General features: G+C 37.9%; 1 protein-coding gene across 3 annotated transcripts in view; it reads right to left on the bottom strand.

Annotated features, from left to right (window-relative positions):
- LOC131663163 (uncharacterized) overlaps positions 1–21,608 on the bottom strand; it is a 72,382-nt gene extending 50,774 nt beyond the window's left edge. For 2 of the 3 annotated variants that reach the window (XM_058933343.1, XM_058933345.1), the window contains exon 1: positions 21,502–21,608. In XM_058933343.1, coding sequence (XP_058789326.1) covers positions 21,502–21,596 — 95 coding nt within the window. In that variant the 5' untranslated portion in view covers positions 21,597–21,608. Of the gene's footprint in view, positions 1–8,549; positions 8,677–21,501 lie in introns of those variants that run through there. The other variant, XM_058933346.1, reaches the window with a different exon arrangement.
- Between the last annotated feature and the right edge of the window lie 909 nt (positions 21,609–22,517).

Genomic DNA, 22,517 nt, shown 5'->3' with positions numbered 1-22,517 from the left:
GGACTGTCTCATAAAAAGCGCTCACTCGCGAGACTATGTGTAGGTACTACTGCTACGGAAATTACGTCATGCTCGTAAATTTCCTGCGAGCCTGAGCAATCGTGTAGCTGTCGGTTCGTCGAAGGGCGATACGTGCTAAAGCAAAAAACTAAAAAATATAAAATTAAAAAAATGTCAAGTCCGATAATGTTACCTACGAGCGAAATTCTCCGCTCAAGTGTAAAACGCGTAAAGAATTTTTTTTTTTCAACCGGCAAACATTTTTCCAATTCGTCTGACAAACGAAGAACATGTTTTCATATTTTGTGCACGTGCATTAAGCAAAATTAATAATATTTCAACAACAAAAATTAAACGTTCTTTTACGTTACGCTTTCAAACTAGATTCCGTTAAAATTATTTAAGCGAGAGTTACTGGAACATTTTGTTGGCAATTTATAAGCTCCAATATTTTAATTAATTTAATATTTATCAGCATAAAACAGAAACTCGACTCCGTTTATCGTATAGAATAAAATTATTGTCATAAGTTTATGAGAACGAAGTGAGTCAGTGTTCCTTTAGGTGCAAGTAGTCGTGCAGATGAGATAGCATCGCAGAGCTATAATGCTTGCGCTGGGTCATTTGTTTCCTTCTGGCATTTCGCTTTAACCGACGGCCACAGAATGAGAGATAGTAGATTAAAGCTTGGAAAGTGCTTAATGCTGTCGCTCTTCGGTATCCATTAGTACCGTCGATTTTTATGCTAAGTGCTGAGCGCAATAGAAGTTAACGCGATTAATTGTACATTGTCCTTTCGTTTAGGGATTCCTCAACTTTTGCCTGCTCTCATTTATTTATTTTTTTAACGTTCTCTCCTCACCTTCGCTTAGTGCATCGTAGCTATGATAAGGTTCGAAATGTATTTTCGGACTAATAACGCTGTGATAAACTAAGAACATTGTTCGAAAAGACCAATACAGCTCGCGGAAAGGAAAAGCGAGCAACTAATGTTTGTACAGCAAAAAGTATTTTAAGAGCAAACGTCCGATATATATGTATAAATCTATAGTAGTACCAATAGAAGCGAATTCACCGTTTCATTACATTCGGGCAAGTAAGAAAGAAAGGAGCGGTGCGAGTTATAGTACAAGAGGAGGTAGTAATAGCCGCCGGCAAGGATCGTTGCTTTTAGGTTGCCGATCGAAAAGAGATTAGATTCTAAGACTATGTGGCTCTCTATATGAGGGTCGCGCGCATCATGGCCCGGTATTTCTTCGTTTCGAGGGAGAAGTCCAACGTGCCACATGTCATATTACTACTAGACCTCCGACGAAAAAATATGGGATCAACCTGACGATATACTCGGCGCGCCGCTATATCCTCTAACTGCCTTGAATATACGACCTTGCATCGTTACTCCAGATCAATTGATCTTGACACTCGCTTCAAGGCAGACTCGAGTGTTGAAAATAATGATCTACTCGTTAAAAATAAGCGCTGATCAAACAGTATAGTTATCTCGTTACTTGATAGCACCTGTATTCCTTTCAATGTAATATAACGCTTCAAAGTACGGCAATACGGAGTAATGCAATTGAAACTAACTGATTAGAAGTAAATTTAAAGTTGAATTATTTCATGGCGTTGATGGTGAAGAGGAAAAATTAAAAATAAAGCTACGATAGTTGGAAAAGTAATTTAAGAAGAGTTTGCATGCTTCGGTTGTAAGAGAAATCGAAAAATATTAAAAATCACTTCTAAGGCTCTATTTGCAATAAATCTATTTATCGAGAGCTCTAGAGCTTCTTAATCTGATGATCGTATTCCGGCCTCAACGGCAACTCCGGAACAAAAAAAAAACTAAATCGACTCGACTCTTTCGCTGCGACAGACAAATAGCAATTTGCATCCTAAAGAGGAGAAGCCGACTATCGTGAGTTTCACTCCGCAGCCTTAATCCAAACCTCCGCTTGAGCTCTTTTTTCCTTTTTTGTTTTCTACTGTGAATTTGCTGATGCTTTAGAGTTGACTTATTACGTTTCACGCTAGCGCAATCCTAAATACACGGAAGCTCATGCATTCTTAATTAAAACTTACATTGAATAAAAGTAAACGTCGAATTTTGAAAAAACTTGCAATTAAGAGCGAAAAAAATATCGGTAGGCATTTGATTAATTTTACAATGAAACATTACAATTAATTTACAATGAAGTAGCGCAGCATACTCTACACTCGAGACGAGCGTTATTCGTGCGTAGAGTTCAAAATGTGCACCCTTATCTTCCAGCTGTAAGCCTGGGGCATGGGATAAACGACACATTGCTCGAAACATAATACAGACACAGTCAGTTGCACTCTCGCGCGCGCGACTCCCTGAAGAACGACCGAGCACCTCTCGCTCCAACACTATAGCTTTATTTTTCATGGACTTGTACGGGCACATCGCATACACTCACGTATACTCGCGGTCCTCTTTCTCTCTATCTCTATCTCTCTTTTCTCGTCATCTTGATGCCGGAAATATGATTAATATGCTTCGTTCGCGCGCGAGAGACGAGTGGATTTTATTTACACGCGCCCCGTTCCACCTTTAACTGTATTTCGAAGCCACCATCCTCCTGATGGCTGTTTCATGTAAGGCTGCAAGCTCCAGTCAGACGAGGCATTTCTCATTTTTTTTTTATCTGTTTCTTTTTCGGTTGACAACTTTCCTTACTTTTGTGGATAAATCTAGAGGACCTTGGAAATGAAAAATCGACGTAAAATAGGTCGTCATTCGTTCATTTCTTGCCGATATCGACATCACAACAACGATTTTTCAATATTTTACTACAACACGTTCTTAGAGTTGTTCTTGCACGTCCTGACAAATATTAATTTCATTATGTTTATTACTTTATTGTATTAATAATAAAAATTAATGATATTTTGATAAAATAGTTATTAGTACGTACAGAAAATTTAGTTTTTCAAAATTATATTTCATTATATATTTTTATAAAACATGAACATTTCTACAGCAATCCCTTCGTTTGCCTTAAAAGACGCACACCCGCACTAATGATGAAAAAACAGCAGTAGAGTTATTGAAAAAAATGTAGTTCAATTATAATTCAAGCTCTCACGTCTATGGCTACCGTGGAAATAACGAGTAGTAAGACAAATTAATTGAATTTATCAGAGCGATTTCAACGATTTTAACTTATCAGTTTAATTTATTGTAGCAGACAGATAATTTTAAAAAATATATATGCGATAATTTAATTTATTAAAATATCTTAATCTGATAAGTTTGAAGCTATGACTTTGTCATGACACGATTTCGCTTGCATCTCCAGTACTTGAGTTTCGTTGAATTTATTCCGTATTCACGCTTCCGTACTTCAGCTCCTTTGAAATGACCCAACGAGGCATGTAGTCAGTCGAAAGCACGATATTCATAAGTCGAAATAGAATTCGCACACTGAGAGAGCCCGAAAAAAAGGAAGGAGCATGGAAAGCCTTAAACGCGTGCCCTTGCAAAGCTGAATTAACGGCTCGACAAGAATAAAGCGAGAGCTAGAAGTGTGGAGGCGAGCTACCGAGAAGCCGGTCGCTTTTCGCAGTTAGTTCTGTGTTTTCCGACGTAGTGGTTAAAATAAAAAAAAAAGCAAAAAGCGCGATAAATATTAAGAAAAAAAACGTCGGTGAGCTTTTCTGCCACTTGTACGCTCAGTTCACGCATACGAACTGAGTAAACTCTCGTGTAAAGTGTTAAACTACTTAGACATTAATTTAACGCTTATTTTTATGCAAAAGTATGGCTTTCGTTATCCCGCTTTCCTCTCGAACTAAAAAAACTCCTTGCTGATTAATTTTTTCTTCGCCTCTAGTTATTTCATTCGTTGTTTTAGTGCGACGCGTTTTTGTCTGTTATTTGCCGACGCATATCTATAACATTTTTCTGACTGTAAAAATCATTAGATATGAATTTTGTTTTCTAGTTTTAAGAAGAGCTGTTGTTTTAACAAATTTAATACAGAGTTTGAGAGATAGAAATACAATTATAGAAACATTCAAAATTGTTTTGTATGTGACTGGATAAAATAAATGGTACAACTATTTTAAATTGAATGCAGTTTGATCAACATTTGTTTAAACACGAAAAAGTTGATAAAAAAATGCTCATTAAAATTAACCGGGAATTTCGACCATCTCTTCACGATGAATACACCCAGTGTACTTTTAATGAAGCTAAATATCAAATCAAGTTTTTTCATCGAAATAAATGAAATAGCGAGCTTAATTTACGTCGTTACGCACTACAAATGTTTCCAAATTACCAGTGTAGGTTAGATTAAATGTATGTTTTACACAGTCATATACCAATATAAACATGTACGAGCAATTCTGCTATGGTTGAAATATACTATGAAAACGGTGGTACAGTTTGAATATTTTACCGAACGAAAATGTATTGAGTTGTATAAAATGTAAGCCTTACTAGAGATACATTTATTTTTTTTATTTCGGAGCAGGCAAAGAATCGATTAGTTTGGCGAAAGCTCCAATGACAAATTTAATTTACTAGATAGAATAATATTTCAAATTAAATGGTTAAGTTTTGCTTAACATTTTGAATTAGACCATATCAAATTTCATGTTCAATAGTAATTAGATAATGAACTTGGTCACATCACACTTTGTACACATACCTATTCATTACGTGACATTGTCATCTGAAGTCGAGCGAAATATATTTTTTAAGAAAATATAATGTTAATGCTATTATATATTGCTTTCGGAGAAATTGAAATGGAAAAAAATTCAGTTCCATTTGAAAATAGGTTCTATTCACTTATGAATGTCTATAACGAACGGAGAGAAGAAGAAATGGTAAAGTTTTGACAATATTTAACAAACAACTTATTCGTACTATAAGGTAAGGTTACCGTAATTAGCTTCAAAAGGGTCGGCTACTGGGTAGACGTTGAACGCGCAACTGTTTGCACGCTCCGTGCGAAATGTACCGAATGGATTAATTTGCAAGACGTTTGTCGCATGGGAAAATTGGCGAAACTTGAAACTCGAATACACGTAATGTTGGAAACTGGCTTAAATGGGACGCGTAACCAGGTCGATAACAAAGATGAGCTACTCGGATGCGAACGAGTGAACTATCGTGTTCAGTTTTTTACTTTAAACTAATTTTTACCACCATTGACGAAGATTAAAACATAATAATACATTGAATGAAAATATTATGCATACTATTTAATACAAAATAATGAGCTTAATAATTTTGAGAAAAGTGATACTCCTTTCTCGACAAGATGATTTATTTAAAATGATAACTGATCAAGGTAAAAGGTCGTTTTTCTGAGAATATGGCTTTCAGTTAAATTTATCTTGTTTAAAGTATCGCTTTAACATTTTATTAAACAGTTTCAGATAAAATAGCAAAGTAGAATGGATTAAGTTATGAAATAAAATCAACTGCCGTTAATTTTTTTCGTTTTGGCCAATCGTCATATATATAAATCGAAAATGAGTAAGAACGAACAAACAATGAAGTGAACAAACGAAAGTTATTCTGAATTTTCATGAACTCTATCGAAATCTCAGTAAAATGAATGAAGCAATGAAGCGTTAAAATGTACGTCAAAGACAACAAGAAAACGGAAGGTAGAATAAACAGAATAGACCGCTAGGTGTACAGATGAGCACTCTGCCGAATGAATTGCTGGCCCCTTTGCCTTTTTCCTTTCTACCAAGATTGTCTTCGAGTTTTACGTAAGAAAAACTAGATATTGGACTGGAATGTACCTCACTAATTAAATAACTACCTTCGCTATTAGAAATTAAATACCAGGCCAATTAGGGCAAGTTTCAGGAAACTAGAAGCTGAATTCGATAAAGGTCCTGATCGTGTTGGCGACTAATGTTTTTTACGTTTGCCGTCGAGGCTAAGTTTTCCGTACTCAATAAAATTCCGATAAATGGAAACTACTGCTGCGCAAAAGCATTTGAAAGTTTCTTCTTCGTATCTTCTGCCGATTTGTTTTTTCTCGATAAAATCTCGTTACAAATTATATTTCAATCAGGCCTAGTTGAAATATAGTTCATTCCGGCATTCGTCAATAAAAACTATCAAGAAAAGTGAGTGAAATATTAGAAAATATTGCTGCTGGCTAATAATAATTTTCCAAAATTGAATTATTAAAAAGCGCAGTCGGGACCAACAGATCGATTCGTATGCAGCCGACCTCCCGAAAACGAGTGAATACTTAACGGGAGGTAAAGAAAAGCTTGGCTTGGACAAAGAAATCATGAGAAGTGTTGAAGCCTAACGCACGATATGGCTCTTTCAGCGGCGAATAGCCGTGGCTCGATGAATTCTTTAAATTAATTACTTGTCCAGTCAGCATTCCTCAGCTACCGAGTGCAGCTCCTCGGTAGCCGTGCGCCGCTAGTGTGTTCAACCACAAGAGCAAGAGCGTGTGTATGTGTGTAGATAACAAGTTACTTGCTCGTGGATGATTCTCTAGCGGCGCCAACCGAGTGGCCCCCTAATTGGAAACTCTCTCTTTCTCTCTCTCTCTCTCTCTCTCTCTCTCTCTCTCTCTCTCTCTCTCTCTCTCTCTCTCTCTCTCTCTCTCTCTCTCTACTCGCCGCACGCGAGTTATGTATCAAACATTTTCAATCAAGGCAAACCGAGGACGGTGCAAAATGAAAAATTGCCGGGCCTTCTGTGGATATTATCGATAGCTCGCTTAACTGGATTATAAGCGCTTTGTTTGCCTTCACGGGAATGATAGCTTTTTTTCTTTTAGCATTTTACTTTACAAATGATTCACTTGGATAGGCCGAATGGAAAAGCTTCTAAAATTTTTTATTAAACTGGCATAGTACACCGATTTTTCATTTGCCTCTTATAATTTTCATTTTTGCTCTTATTGTTATAGTCTTTAAGGCGTCAGTTTTAATCGAAAGATATTTCGTGTTTGAACTAAAAAAGTATAATTACAAATTTTCTTTTTATTGATGTTTATACAACAAATAAATATTTTATTACATGAAACGAAAACATAAAAAGTCAAACATTAAAACCATTCACTTATAGACAATTTTTAATATTATAAAACTTTAAGATTGTACTGACAAATATATATATATATATATATATATATATGTGTGTGTGTACGGTCATGATTTTCTTATTCAGTATTCACAGCGCACTCGTTTATGAAAAAGAATTGATTGTAGGTATTGGAATTATCGGTATAAAAAGGATTCTATTTAAGAAGCACAATGTTGGGTGATCGTTAATTATTAGCTATTTTCGATACTATCATCCTATATTTTTCTCTTTGTTTACAGAAAAAGTAAATTTAAGTGCAGTGTGGACTTTCAAGTAATTTTCATGAAATAAAAATGTTTTTTTAAATTTATTTTAATGAAAGTTAAAATGAGTTTCCACCGATATCGAGCTAATCGATTGAACGTTTTATTCATTTTTTAAAACATTTTTTCATATCGTTTAAGCTTCTACAAATCATGGAAAATTTAAGAAGAAAACTTTTAATTGAAAGCATGATTAAGTATCTAAGTTTTCGTAAGATTTCGACGTATCCATGATTAATTGATATCATCATGCTTATAACATTCACTACATTTTTAAACAAAAAATTGATGCTTTCTACAGAATTTTTCCATGTAGCTTAATTACGTCCAGACTGTTTTAAGAATATCTCGAATGATATTTATGTATTAGATGAAATAAAAAACAATGATCGAAAAACATTTTGAACGTTCCTCCATCTGCGACGTATAATTTTAATTCATCGACGAGACATTTCCGTCAGACGATGTAAGCACTATGCCAATTCCCTACAGTATACAGTAAATATGTATATCGCTGCGGGCTATGTATCTTCATAATGGATTTTTCCCGGAGAAAAGATCGCTAAGATGCCTTTTCTTTTCACCACTGGCTTTTATCCCAAGGGAAGTAACAAATCACTGACTCACTGTGCATTAACACGGGCTGCATCCAATCACACTAGCCAACATCTACTTCGGAAGAATGTAAGAAAAAAAGGAAGACGATACTAGTGAAATGTTTTTTTTTTTCAAAATAATGATATAGTGTCGAGTACACCTGTTCAACAGTGATATTTCATCGCGAAAACGAAATGAATTTTTCTCCGTGACGAAATGAAATTTGATTTTGTGCCTATTTATTATAACATTTCGCTTCGACTCACAATAAACTCCCAATAACTGCGGAATGATCACTGATTTTTAAATGAAAACACGTTTAAAAGAGTAAAAATAATCGAATAAGTGCAGCTGAAAAGCTGCGTGATCCAAGTCGTGAGCCGGTACGAAAAAAAGAAAACAAATGAAAGCCTGGTTAATCGGACGCCCGTTCATCGGAAATGAAAAGCACCGAACGCGCGAGTGCCGCACTTCAAACGGATCCTCGTAAAAGAACAGGTCGTCGCACTACATCCGTGACGCACTGTGTAGGCACAGCATTGGTAATCGAATAAAAGAGGAAGGAGCGGCGGCTCGCAGCTGCTCACCTTTTTTTTTTTTGGGCAATGTTATCGACTAACATTCGTGTGCCGAGGTGCGTTGTCAAAAAAAGAGCGAGCGCGCGCGAATCAGATAGAGAGAGCGAGTCAGGCTCCGGCTCGGGTACGAGCGCCGGCTGCTCGCGGACATGGCACTGCGGGCTGACGCTCTCGCGGGTACTCGCTCCCTCGGCAACCCCCTCCGCCCCCAAGCAGTTTCGCGCCCCCGCGTGACGTTCTCGCCGTGTGCATGCGCGCTCGCTCGCTCGTCTGCTTCCTCTCTCTCGCTCTTTCTCTCTCTCTCTCTCTCTCTCTCTCTCTCTCCCTCTCTCTCTCTCGCGCGCGTACGTTCCTATACGCAACTGTTGCGTTCGCGTTCGTTCGCTCGTTCGCTTTCGACCCCTCGCCAATGCACATCGCTGCCAGATGTTTCCACCAAAACCTAACTGCCGTTCCACCGTCCTAATGACGCTATCGTTATTTGTTTTTGTTGTTTTTGCTTTTGCTTTTGGCTCATCGCGATGCGTTGCCCAAAACGCTTGTCTGCTACTGCCTGCAGTGCTTTATTCGTGTGACGCCTGCAATTTATTCTACTGCGGGGGCTTCTCTTTCTTTTGTTCGGTCGCAGACATACATTTCAATCGGAAAACGCATTAAAGCACAAACCATCAAGCGAAAATGCATTGTACCGTTAGAGTCTAGGTGTGAAAAATTAGCTATATTTAAAAAAACAAGAAAGAAGTTTTAGCTGTGCATGATAAAAGCCGTCGAATGCAGCTAACTGCTGCTCTTTTATACTCGTTTATTATGATTATTTTTCGAGAACAATACAGCTTGACGTTTAAAAAAAAGACCGACAAAACGTAAGTGCTGCTTTATTTTGTCACGCATGGAAGTGAAGAAATCGAGCTTCGGAAAGCATTAGCAAACAAAATGTACGAAGAAGGTGTCTGCTTCGTAGAGCTCTCGCGTGTCCACTCTGACACATCCTCTTTTGACGTGCTTTGAGAAAGCGTCAGAAATTATTCAATTCCTAATACGTTTGCTTATTCTCCGTAAAGCGAAAATCCATATACGTACATATGTGTCTGTGTATGTGTGAGAGTGCCTTGTTTGTGTAGTCACGCGACACCCTGCCAGAATGAAATAACCATCAAGTTTTGGTTGTTCCCCGTGACGCCTTGCCCTTTGAAAAGAAATTTCAAGTCTGCTTTTCTGTCAAAGGTGTAAAAAATCAACCGCGGAGAAAAAAATTACTGCTTTTCTAAGATTCTTTTTTTTACGCGTGAATTTTCTCGTATTTTATTTTTATAGTTTGCTAGAAGTTTATGTGGAATAAGTTGTTAATTCTTTTCTCTGAAAAGTACGTCATTTGCATTAAAAATAATGTTAAAAATTAATGTTAAAAATTATAAATAAAAATAACAATATGAATTCTGCATGATTTTTTAATGTCAATCTAAAGACATCAGAAGTTATTATGTCTTTTAAATAAAATTGTTTGTTTCATAGATTATTTCTCTATTTGATCCGATAAAAGTAGAAAAATATAAAAAAGATTTTTTCCAAACGCGCCTGTACTGCCGAACCTCCTTTTTAGAGTAGCACATCAGCATTCATAGTACCCATATTATGAATTCATTTTAATCCGGATAACGTAAGTAGACAACATTTCGCATTATATGAGGCGCAGGTGACGCAATCGCCTTACAACACCGATTAAAACGCACGTGCTTGAAATAATTGAATTTCCATAAAAGAGAAAAAAACAGCACTCGCGTGTAAAATTGATTTTTAAGAGTAATCGCGTGCTTCGTATGCAAAAGTTTATTTTAATATCTCATTACCCTTTAAAGGCAATTGGCAAAGAGATATTCTTTTTAAATATCGTATGATATATATGACGGAGCGTGCATTCTATATTACAGAGCGAGAGAAAAACAAACCGATTAAAAAAGCTAGTGAGCTGGCTGGCAGCGTGTATTAAATTTCCATCAAAGAGCATAAATTCTGAATTGGATCAATCTCAGGGCGAGCGGCGGGCGTGACGATGAACTCAACGTTTCCCCCTCTCCGGTGAGTCGGCTGCGCGCGAAATATATACAAAAGCCATAAAATAGGTCAGCTTAAAGCTCGCCAACTCTCTTGACGAGAGAAAGGAAAACGACGACGTCGAAGAAAAAAGCCTCAAGAGAGCCAGAGACAAAGTAAAAGTGTGCAGCGGCGTTTTTTATTTCGCCTTCCATTCTCGCGCCACATCCTCGAGTCTGCGACTCTCCCACGCATGACATACCTTTTCGCCTGCGCCTACGGGCAAGACCTGTAAAAAAGGTACAGCGTACCCTTAGGCTCGGCCTGGCTTGGCCTGCAATGACGTGCGACGACGAACACTCTTTTTCGGCACGACAAAAAACCAATAATTTTCCTCAGAAGGATTGTGCCCCGCGCACGCGAGAAAGTTCAATTGGAGGATTTTCGATTTGTCCTTTGATGGCGGAAGAGAAGGACGAATATAACGTTGTATTTCGGGAGATTTTATTCAAAGAGGAAACCTTGCGAAGCAAGATGGAAATTTGATTGACGAGTCGAACATTGAACAAAGCCGAATAAAACTTATTGCGTTTATCAGCAGCTTTCGTGGCTTGAGTAATGCCACTTCTAACTGCGCGTTTCCTTTTGTCAGATTTTCTTGGAGAAAGTAGACTAGTTCTGGAAGACTGAACGGAATCGCGTGTACTATATATAACCACATTTGAAAAAGATTAACTGTGAGCCCTTATGATTTTAGTACCCATACTATTTAGCAATTTTTAAGATGAAATTTCGAATTTTCTATCTCTTAGCTTCATCACTTGCATACAAAGTTAGTTTACTCACTCTCTTTTGCAACGATTAGCCAGAGGTCACATACCTGAAAGAGATAAAAAGAATTTTATTTTTTGCATTTGGAGAAGATCGAAGTCCAATTACTAACATTCTAATGTTAATAATTGAATTTAGAAAAAAAAAAAGAGAAAATCAGAATCCAAATTGATTTGAAGCAATAGAAAGCGCTGCGCATAAGCGAAGCACATATAGAACAGAACGATTCCTACTTGAAGCGTCTTGCAAATAACATATACAGCTAGTTAGAATTCGTGAACGCGTCCAGAGTAGCTGGTGTATATATGTGTATACATGTTTCCGCTTGCCGATAAGTGAACTTCTTTACTATTTTTTCGTGTGTTATTTGCTCTATCATAGGTTGCTTTCGAGGCAATAGAAAGACTAGTACGTGGCCCGCTTTTCAGCCAATGTTCACGTATTCGTCGCGCGAGCCACGCACATAGCGATAGGGGCGCAATCCAAAGAGCAAGCGAGCTCAGATAAGCTGCCTTATAAAAGCTGCGAGCTCTTGCGTCGGGTATGTTATTGCGAATCGTTCGTTCTTTTTGCCTGCTCACCGAGTAAAAAAAAAGCACGAAATGCTTCACTACAGCATCGCAATTTTCGGCGCCCTCTGCCTTAGCTCAGCTGTCTTCACGGCTGATGCTTTCGACGTTACCAAGAAACGCGTGGAAAGTGTTGTTTTAACGGACAAGGATATTGTCTCGAAAGATCAAATGGTTAGTTGAAATCTTTTTGTCTCTTTCTCATCTTATATTAGATTTGAAAACTAGTTGATATACATTTTGAAATATAACCAAGAAATCAGTTAATTAAATATCAATATTCAGTATGGATTTCCTCAATTTTATGCTAAAAACTAACGCACTTTTATAAAAAATGTTATCTCTTCAATCGTCACAAGTGTTGGCATATCTATTTAACAATTAATGTTTAAAAAAAATCCATTAATTTTGAAATATTGAAAACATCTTGTTCAAAGGATGTTCAACTAAGAGATAACAAAAGGGAGCTCAGGTTTATCGGGGACTTGACAATTGGAGAGCGTCTTGCAGACGAGACAATTTTCCGTCGCACCATGGAAATATCGAATCCTACAGATCAGGTTTACAGTTCCGCAATAATGCTGAACGTCGAGAGAGGTAAAACATGTATTTTTTTTCCAGTACAATAAATTTATAGCATACTGTATGCACTCGAAACTTTAACGTGCTGTATCGAGCAGTTTTAATACACACACGTGTTCTTTATACATTGGCCAACATTGTATAACACGCCTCTAGTAATCAATCCTTTGAAATTATAGTACCGGTAATTACACTGACTATTTGCTTCTCAGAATTTCGACTCGCACGTGTAGTTATAACTTCCATTTTAAGGTAAACGTTCATTTTTACAAAATATACAATGGATTCTAATAGAATTTTTATTAAAAAAGCTGCTCGATGTTTAATTTACCCGTTGATATTCTTTTGCATTACAAATTTAATTTAATTTCAATGCTTTGTCTCGCGCTACTATTCGTTGAATTTAAATTAATTATAACTTCCGTACTGCCGACCCATAATTGATAATGAAAATTTCGAATCAAAGAAATAATGAATTTTGCAGGAACGATCCATTATCTCAACGTACAAAATGAAAAGAACAGCTACGCCGTCGCTTGCGACGAGCCGTATAGTCTGGGGACTTCAAGGATTAGCTTTAATGTAAGAGTGCCACCCAACACAAAGTCCCATCTTCTACTCCTCGTTGCTGCGCATTAACATTAAATCACTCTCCATTATATTTATTAGAAATCATTGACATTTGAAAAGTTTTAACTTGGGTATTTTTATGCGTACATTATTAATATGGAATAAATTGTATTTGGGAAGAAATGATTATAATTTTTTTAAACAGTGTAACCAAAAAAACCTTGAGAATTTTTTATAATAATAGTGTTATAAATTTAAATAATAAAGATATTTTCTTGTACTGAGGGCGCAAAATACTATTTAATGCAAACAATATAAGAGAGGTAATGTAACTTTCTTCATATTTTGAAGCAATATCATTCCACCTCGTTCATTAGCTAAGGATAATTTTGATGTAAAAAACGAGGCAAAAAGAAACGTTTAAATATCAACTTTTCATTAGCATGAGGTCACTGTTAATACTGACTAGCTCTGTCATTAAATAGAAAAAGTAAGTACTGCCCAAAGAGAAATGGAACATAGAGCGCGACATCAGGAATCTCGGTCGCAATTACGGCTGGACCCACCGTCGCAGTATAATAAACACCCTCGCATAATTTACTCAGTGTCAGTCGGTTCTCATTAAGTACTAATTCTGGGGTCAAGACCGACGAAGCTTATCTACGAAGAGCACTAAAGGCTGTCAGGAAATTTCAAACCGACAAGCATGAACATGATGCAGCTGCAGATACGATTTCATCAGGCAAAGGCGCAAGTGCAAAAAGAAATCATTAAAGTCTACACATGTAGAATAATACGACTGCCAAAATTTTCACGCACATACTTGTAACGCTCGTCAACGATATTATAGAAGTATATTTGTTGTGTTGGTGGACTGTATTGTTGCAATAAGATAAATTAATTTCGGAACAAAATATGCACTGTCCTATGATACCGGTATTTATAATAATTTCTATCCAGCGAATTTACGTGAGTTAATATTATCCTCTTTACAGACTTAAAATAATAACTATTATGCAGCTTTTATTATTATTTTTACAATCATGCATTCACCACGCTTAATTTTATAGCACTTAAATTGCTCTAGTTTCGGCTTCTTGCACGTCATTTTTTTCATACTACGAGCAACAAGAGATGGCAAGGAAGTAATTTCTCTGAAACGCTATGTTGGAAGCTGTCGTTTCCAAACGCATTTTAGACTTTGCTCGTGATCTTAACAGTTACAAGGAAAATGAGATTCCTTTCAAAACTTTTATTTTAAATCATTTTCATTCCAGAATTTTAAGTGATTTTAAACGAAAGAACTTTCCAAATCAATTACAACACCAGAAGAACATTCTCATATGTCATTTAAAATGATAATCAATCGACATATTATTTTAAATAAAATAAAAGATGGATCCAGCATTCAAATGAGTCAATTAAGTATTTCATTCGTCGAAAAATTAGTTTCGCAAACATTATGCAAAGCCTCATTTGCGCAGTAAATTTCAGAGCTATCGAAGGATATACATAAAGAGCGAAAGTTGAATCTGCGGAAAAACGGATGGCAACACGTGCAAGTTCATCTCATGAGAAGGGAGTCGTAATTCGCACAGTGAGGTGGGCCGTACATGTAAGTAAATTCTTTTTTATGCGCACGCACGTAGACTTGGAAAAAGATACAGCGGTACTGGCCCCCGGGGCGCGAAGGAGCCAAGTTTTTCATTGTCACTGTACCCCCGAGGCTCCCTTGGTAACGAGCGCGCGCGAGAAGAGCGCACTGGGACAAAATCATGAGTTACGATGGCGTCGGATGCGCGACATTACTTGAAAAGCCTCACGCTTTTTCAACTTTTATTTCGCAAAGTGTAAAAAAGAAAACTTCATGAGTTAATTGGGCTAATTGCGAGGAACGCCTTTCAGTCTTAATTTTTGAAGTTTCTAATGAAAACACATATTGTTCTTCGCTCGGGCTCTCTTCAGTTGAGAGACACTCGAAAGTTTCAGCGAATTATTTCGACTCTTTTCTTTTTGTTCGCGAGCGCGACATCAAACATTGAAAAAATAACTCTATTTTCATAATGAAAATGTATCTTTTATTTTAAATTTTTATATTTTTACTAATTATTCGATGCATATCAGCTAAAGTTCCGCTGTGTAAGGTCGCTCATTCATTTAAGAATAATGATACAATGACAATTCAGATGCAAGCTGTCAAAAATATTTAGTACATCTGTCTTCCGTATTTTATCCCTTTGTTTCTCTCTTGCTTCTATTTTCGTAACTTTCAATTTTCAGAAAAAATGTATTTTTGACTTTACAAACTCTTGCGTAATACTTGCAGCTTACAATGCAGCACGCAAGAGAACGAGAAAAACTAAGATTGGCAGTCGAACAGCAGACTTTAATAGCTTCAAATCAGTTAAGGTAAAATCTAAATAACCAAATAACACGTAACTGATTCTTCCAATGGTCTATCTAGTATGAAGGGACTGCATGCAAGATGTACAATATTCTATTCTTGGCTGATGTCTATTGAAAGCTCAAGGGTCAGTGGAAACCAAATTGTGAAGGGAACTCGGTAAGTGGGGCCAAGGATGAAAAAAAGATAAATTAAGAATTTATATATTGGTACATGCCACTGCTCTCGCTTTTGTCCACTGATCAAGCAAGTATAAGTTGCACGAGTGTAGCAGACAGAACACTTTTAGATTGAAAGTAATTCTACACGTGCATTAGGGCGAAGTAATCCAGAGTGATTTCTCATGCTGAAAATAGCAATACTACTGATATCGGATATCCTCCCCAGGTTCGCTCAGAAAACCTAGATAAGATATAACTTGCTACCTTTTTTCATTCTATTTTTAAAATTTCTTTCAAGAGTGGTGATTCATTACAAAGTTTGTTATTTTACTTACATAGATTGTTAACCTTTACTTTGTGGATATATCCTTTAGAATAGTTAACGTCATTTGAATAGGTATCTACTAAGATATATTTCTAGATGGTAAATATAAACAACATTTTCGAGTTTCAAAGTAGAGAAAGAACAAGAAAAAATAATTGTTCAATTTCACAAGGCATAGAAAGGTACGTAATTTCAACTGAACTTATGCGGTGCTCGGTCAATCATAAGACAGCGTGGGAGGGAAGACTTTCCATCGGATCTTATTAAGAAGTCGTTTTCGTTGGACCCAAGCGTATTATAGATACCCCCAAGTTCGAGCTTGCGAAGCGGGAGGCTGACCTGGAAAGTCTTATCGATATCCTGTGCATTCCAATTGTAACGCTTCTCAGCTGAGTCGATACTCTCGACCTTTTGCCCTTTTCCTACCAAGTTTTTACAAAAAGCCTTCTTTCTTTTTCGCTATATAGAGATGTATTTGTTCTCTAATGCTATTACAGTTAACAGCATTGAACGATCTTCTGGTTTTTGTTTTTTGATTGTTATTAGTGAAGCGCATAAATGCGTTATGGCACAGCACAAGTCCAAACAAGAACCGCATCGTCTTTTGCGGATACATGTAGAATCTTACTTTCGGGCGCTTCGGTAAACAAGCTGAAATTTTAAAGCGTACACAAACTTGCGCAAGCACGATTTCACATACGCAATCTAAGAAGCTTACTGTTCTTCGATGTACAGTTTTGAGGGCATCTCTTTTCACGAGTTCTAAACTTGCGCGTGGAATGAAATAATTTTTTTGGAGGTTGAGCCCGTTGTTAAAGTTCCAAGCTTGCCATTTTCACGCAGAGATATTATCTTGATTCAGTCCGCAATCTATGCTTCTCTATCTCTCTCAGTGCATGATCTATGCTTCTCTATCTCTCTCTCTCTCTATTGTTTGACAACTCTTGGCTTCTTTTGGCATTCACTGCAACTACGCGCACTACGTTGCGCATGTATAATTGTTCAGTTGCTATCAATATATGCTCATTTGCATCTGTCCTGAATTAAGGTGTCGACCCTTTTTTTATTCGAAGGCTTTCCCAGTTGCCAGTGAATCCGAGTTTGGAACTTCGTAACCAAGTGATTATTTATTACAGATAACTAAAACTACGAGACAGTAAGACTACGAGAACATATGATTCCGGTAGTTAATGACTAAAGTGGAACGATGCATTGAGAATCCAAAGCAAAATAGGCATTATGATCGTGAATCATCAGGCTACACTTTCAGCCAACGACACTGTCAAGATTGGCTTTCCATTAAAATCGTATTTCAGTCTGGACTTGTTGACAAGCTAATTCCCAGTGGATTAAGCGCGCAAGATAATCGACGAGTTAATTCAAATCGTTCCAGTCTCCCTGTTCAATCCTGCGTAGAAATGGTCGTCCGCGCCCAGAGCGAGCACTGCGATAAAAAGCGAAGCATCGCCAACGAAGCTAAATGCCATCACAATGGAAATGAGATTAGCCGAGGGGTAAACTTGGCGACGTTGGCCTCGAGACAAACTCGATTACTAATCAATCTACCTCCTTGAGTGAAGAACGTTGTGCGGAGCTCGCTGGCTGCGTGCGACAGTGGAGCGGGCACACCAATCAGCACTGAATATGTTCGTTCGTAGCTTGAACTGGCATTTATTCACAATTATTTCTAATATGTACAAAGCGATGTACAAAAATGGTTCGTTATTTTTATAATGTAATTCTTACCAACGCATTCACTATTGTGAACATAGAACCAAATGTCGAGATTTTCGTAGTTATCGTAAATTATTTTCTTTATTTTTAACAACATTGCCAGAGGAATTAAAAGTTTCACAGATTTTTACTTTTTTCAGTAAAGTACAGTGCGATAAAAATAGCCTCAAAGACTTTTCAGGCCAAAAATCCTAACTGTCAACGGTATAAAGTAACGGCGAGCGTGAACTGTCTTAAAGGAATGAGCTGTATGCAATTTCGAGTTCTGAAGTAATGCAATCTTATAACTTCGAAGAGGGCCTGTCCGACCAGTTCAAAATGTCATAATATTAAACATTTTCGTATTCCGACTGGGCGTAACCTAGTTAACTCTACTCTTTCTTCGATAATTTGAAAATAATTTTGTGATATGATAAGTTGTTACGTTGCAGTAAAATTCAAATAATTTATAATTCATTTGCAATTTCATTTGCATATTTCACGTTCATTTTTATGCGTGGAAAGTAAACGTAAAGTGTACTATACAGAATTATTTACAAAGTAAAATTCTTAATTAAATATGAAGCAAACCTAACGGCAGCTGTGCATTGAAATTGATCAAACCCATCGATATAAACGAAATAACTTCGATAGGTGCCTGATAATAACTTTTTTAAAGTTTATTGTTCTGACTATAATTTTGAAGCTTCTAATAACTGATGGATCATTGTAGTAGTATTCTTTTTTTATTTAAGAGTATGTATTCTTAATCGAGAAACAAAAAAACAAAAAAATAAATAAATAATCGAAAAACACGGAACTTCGTGATATAAACTTTTTGCCCAATATGCAAACGATAACGTAACCATATCGGGAAAAATTTGTGTTTATTATTTTATTCTTTAATTATCTTACATGTCTACTCGATATGATATTAGACCTTACGTAATTGTTGAGCCTTGTGTAGTTTCGCTGCTTGATTGCTATCCTCTTCGATAAGCTTAACGGATTAAAAATAAATATACATGAGCACTTTAATTATAAATTGAATGACGAAAGTTGAGATATGAGGACAGTGTATCGACTGAAATTAGTTGTTTGGCTATCGCGCGTCGCAGCCCGACTACCGAAAAATCAAGGTGTCGTCAAGATCCTTGATTTTTCGACCTACTTACGTAATTTGCTGAGTTCGAACGGTTGCTAAATTGTGAGCTCGTAAAAAATGATTCGATTCCGGGGCGTAACAAGTCCTATGAAATAGTTTTCACGAGGATCATAAATCACGCTCTTTTTAGCGAGCGATAGAGCAGAGTCGGGCACGGCGGATGTATTGACCCTGGGAGCCGCATTAGCGTCAAGTTGTAGTGGCGTACATCTACATACCAACACGCAAACGTGCGGCCGAAAGCGTAAGCCGAAGCGTTTCTGCTCCGCGCAACTTGTTCTGAATAATCTCAGTTCCCGTTGCTCTTTCCTACGGAAGCTTCGCTACTATAAGCATACCCGAGCAACTAAATTGACGGGCTTATTCGAATTAGGTAAACTTCGTTTAGAAGGGCGTACGTGCTTCGGCGGAGGGCTATTGTTTTGTTACGGATAAGCTACAGAGCTTAGGCGCCGATTATAAAATAACTTTACTATATACTCTTTTCCGCTTCCCCCGCAGATATTTCGAATAATTGCTTTATTCCAGCCGAGAACACTGCTCAGTGTATCGAGTAATTTTACTCGCTCGGGCGAAATAACCGAATATTTTCGCTAGCTGCTCAGTTGCTTTCTCCTCAAGATCTTTTACTAAAACGTTCTTTCTTCCATTATGTAAGAAACTCACGTTTCAATATATCATTCATAGCTACTGTCCTTGTCTTACATTGCTTTCTAAATTATTATATGTGTATATACCAATGCTATGCTTTAAATCAATATCATAAACTCAAACATTGCTCCAGCGACCGCCGCGTTTACAACGTTAAACTAGTTACAGTTTGTGCTTTATTGCCAATTTTCCTTTTCGAATATATCGAGAGCAAAAGTTGTTCTTCGTTGGAACTCGGCATTGTTCTGAGATATGATCTTCACGATCATCCGAGAATAAAAAAACAGCTTATACCATACTTCGTTTCTTCCTTCGTTAGAAGTTGATCGCGCATTAACGAATTAATGCTTCGTGATCTTCACAGCTGTAGCAATAAAATGCCGTCGTTCAATCGAGTATGACTAATTTTCATAATATTTTGACGGATTCTTACTTCGCGTGATTTACAACTTGATAAGCTTTAAAATATTTAGTGTCCCGTCGTAAACCTAGAAACTTGTGTCCCTCCTTCCACCTATAAAACTTACACAATTTTCTTCTACACCCTCCTTATTTCTAGCCACAACGCGTATCTACGTATAGGACAATCTGGATAATATATGACCTCGCGCGCAACGAAGACAAAATAAAAACTCGCAAGCGTAATAGTTTAACAGCGCGCTGACGCTAATTGGCCAGGCGATTGGCGATCAATCGTGCGCAGGAGCTTTTTCGATATGACGTGCGAATATAGCGGCAGCGATAGTATAGTCGAATGTACTGTATATAGTTCGGGAGGGAGAGGAGACGTTGATCGAGTTGCAGCATAGAGCGAGTGACGGGTCCTGCGCGTGTCGATCTATTATCCGGCAGACTATAGCGTGCACTTTGGAGAGAGAAGAAACGAGTTGGCGCGTAAATTTCTCAATCTCGCTTCCTCAGCTTTGCCGCTGTAATTGAAGATCAAGCGCAAAGGTACACATACGCGCACACGCACGCGCGCGCACGCAAACACAAATATAGCAAGTGATGGCCCTACAGTGGCTTTAATACCGGGGCTTGGAATTCCGTTAGTCTAGAAATTGGCCTGATTATACTCAAAATGTTTGCAATTCCCTGAAGCTTCCTGAAGCTCTCTACTACTACTGTTATTACTTCTACTACTACTACTACTATGGTTGAGTAATCGATAATTACCGGTACCATCGATTTTGAGGTGATAGGTGGCGTAGAATGAATTTAAAGAACGCTATTTCGGGCTTCAAGGTGGAATCTAAAGAAACTCAACAAGGAAACAGATTTACTCGTGGACGATAAGCTGAAAAGAATTTGCAACGCTACCACGCTCGGCGTAAACGCCAATCTGGTTCACTAAAAGGCCAGCTATTATTGAAACGAAGGCTTCTGTTTCGGACGGCATTCTAAGAGAAATTCCGTGATTGGTACTCCTTGACAAATAACGAACGAGATGAACGAAACTAGACGAGGAGACCATTGGGCTCATAGCAACATTGGATATAAAGAATGCCTTTACTCTATTAGGTGGACAGACGTACTGAAGACCTCCAGGCATTGGTATGCTTAAATTTCTGTTGAAGTTGTTGAACAATTACTTGTGAAATAGGTAGGTAGAGGAAGGTAGTATATATACGAGATAGATAACGGATAGATCATAAGGGAAATTATTACAGCCAGGGTGATTCAGGGTGCCATGCTGGGTCTACTCTTACCAAACTTGATGACTTTCGGTACCTTAGAATCTGATAGCGCAGTACACGGGAAGGATACTAAAGAAGAAGGTAAAAAGTTTACTTGAGGATTAGAGTTGCACCGCGTAGTGGTAGCAGGAGACAGATATTAGATGAAATAGGGTGTGATGGACAGAAGGTCGTTAAAGACGATAGCACAGATCGTCAGCAGTGAAATAATGTTGAAAAATAATTTCACGTTAGCGAGTAGGTGATGACGGACGTTACTTACAAACATAAAATATTGTTCAGACGGGCTTCGATGGCCGAGATATTGTGCTTCAGACTAAGGAAGTCGATGTGTCTCGCTTCACGATGAGAGAGCATCCAGGGAGTAGTCATCGATATGTCCTCCACGAGCTTGAAAGTTAGGATACGCGAGCATCAGCCTAAACCCCCCCCCCCCCAACTACAAAAATAAAATTACTATTACTGTTGATCGTCGGCAAACATTCACGCAATAAAAAATTGACCTAATGACGCGGTTTGCCTCGGGAAGTATATAGAAAAGAAAACCAATAGGAATAAGAACTTCTGCAGCCGTAGGGCATCGCTAATGCGATTATCTTGGTACATATACGTAAGAGGCATAAGCGAACAAGACTACATGGCTAAGGAAACCTTAGCAGCTTTTTTAATGCTCGTCACAAGTTGACGGACGAGGAACCCGGTAGCTCGCCCACAGCAGTTCCTTTAGCGAGTGTACTCGAGCGTCAGTGGCCGGCGCGTGTGTCCGGATCGTAAATCAAACCGAAAAGACTTCTTTTTTGCGTCTGGCACGCCAGAAAAGCTCTCACAAGTCTTCGCAAGTTGCATATATACCTCCAGCAGCTGCAGTACGGTTGACAAAAAATCTGTGAGTCATCAGCAAACGAAATAATCTATATGAGAGTTCTGTGTGGCTTGCGCGTATTGCACTGATTAACTGCAAAATTGAACTGAGTGAGAGACAGAGTCGGCCTCTCGGAATGAAATGCGTGTTGCACAACGATCTATCCTGTTAGCATCGGCTGGTGTGTTTCTGTCACACACCTCATATTTGGCCCAATCCAATTTCCTACAGGCTACAGTTGCGGGAGCAAACCGTTGAAACGTCGGTCGCATGGTATCGATATAATCAGCCTCCCGCCTGCGTGGACGCATACGTTTCTACTCGACACTCCGCCACTCGTGGCTGCTAGTACTACTACGATGGACACTGTCGAGTTTGACGGCATTCGGACTAAGTAAGGGGTAAAAATCATTGGA

The sequence above is a fragment of the Phymastichus coffea genome, unplaced genomic scaffold, assembly GCF_024137745.1.
Source record: "Phymastichus coffea isolate CEN01 unplaced genomic scaffold, Cenicafe_Pcof_1.1 PCOF00031, whole genome shotgun sequence".
In the NCBI taxonomy this organism is placed as follows: domain Eukaryota; kingdom Metazoa; phylum Arthropoda; class Insecta; order Hymenoptera; family Eulophidae; genus Phymastichus; species Phymastichus coffea.
Note: the sequence above shows the minus strand (reverse complement) of the source record. Positions and strands in the feature narration are given on the sequence as shown.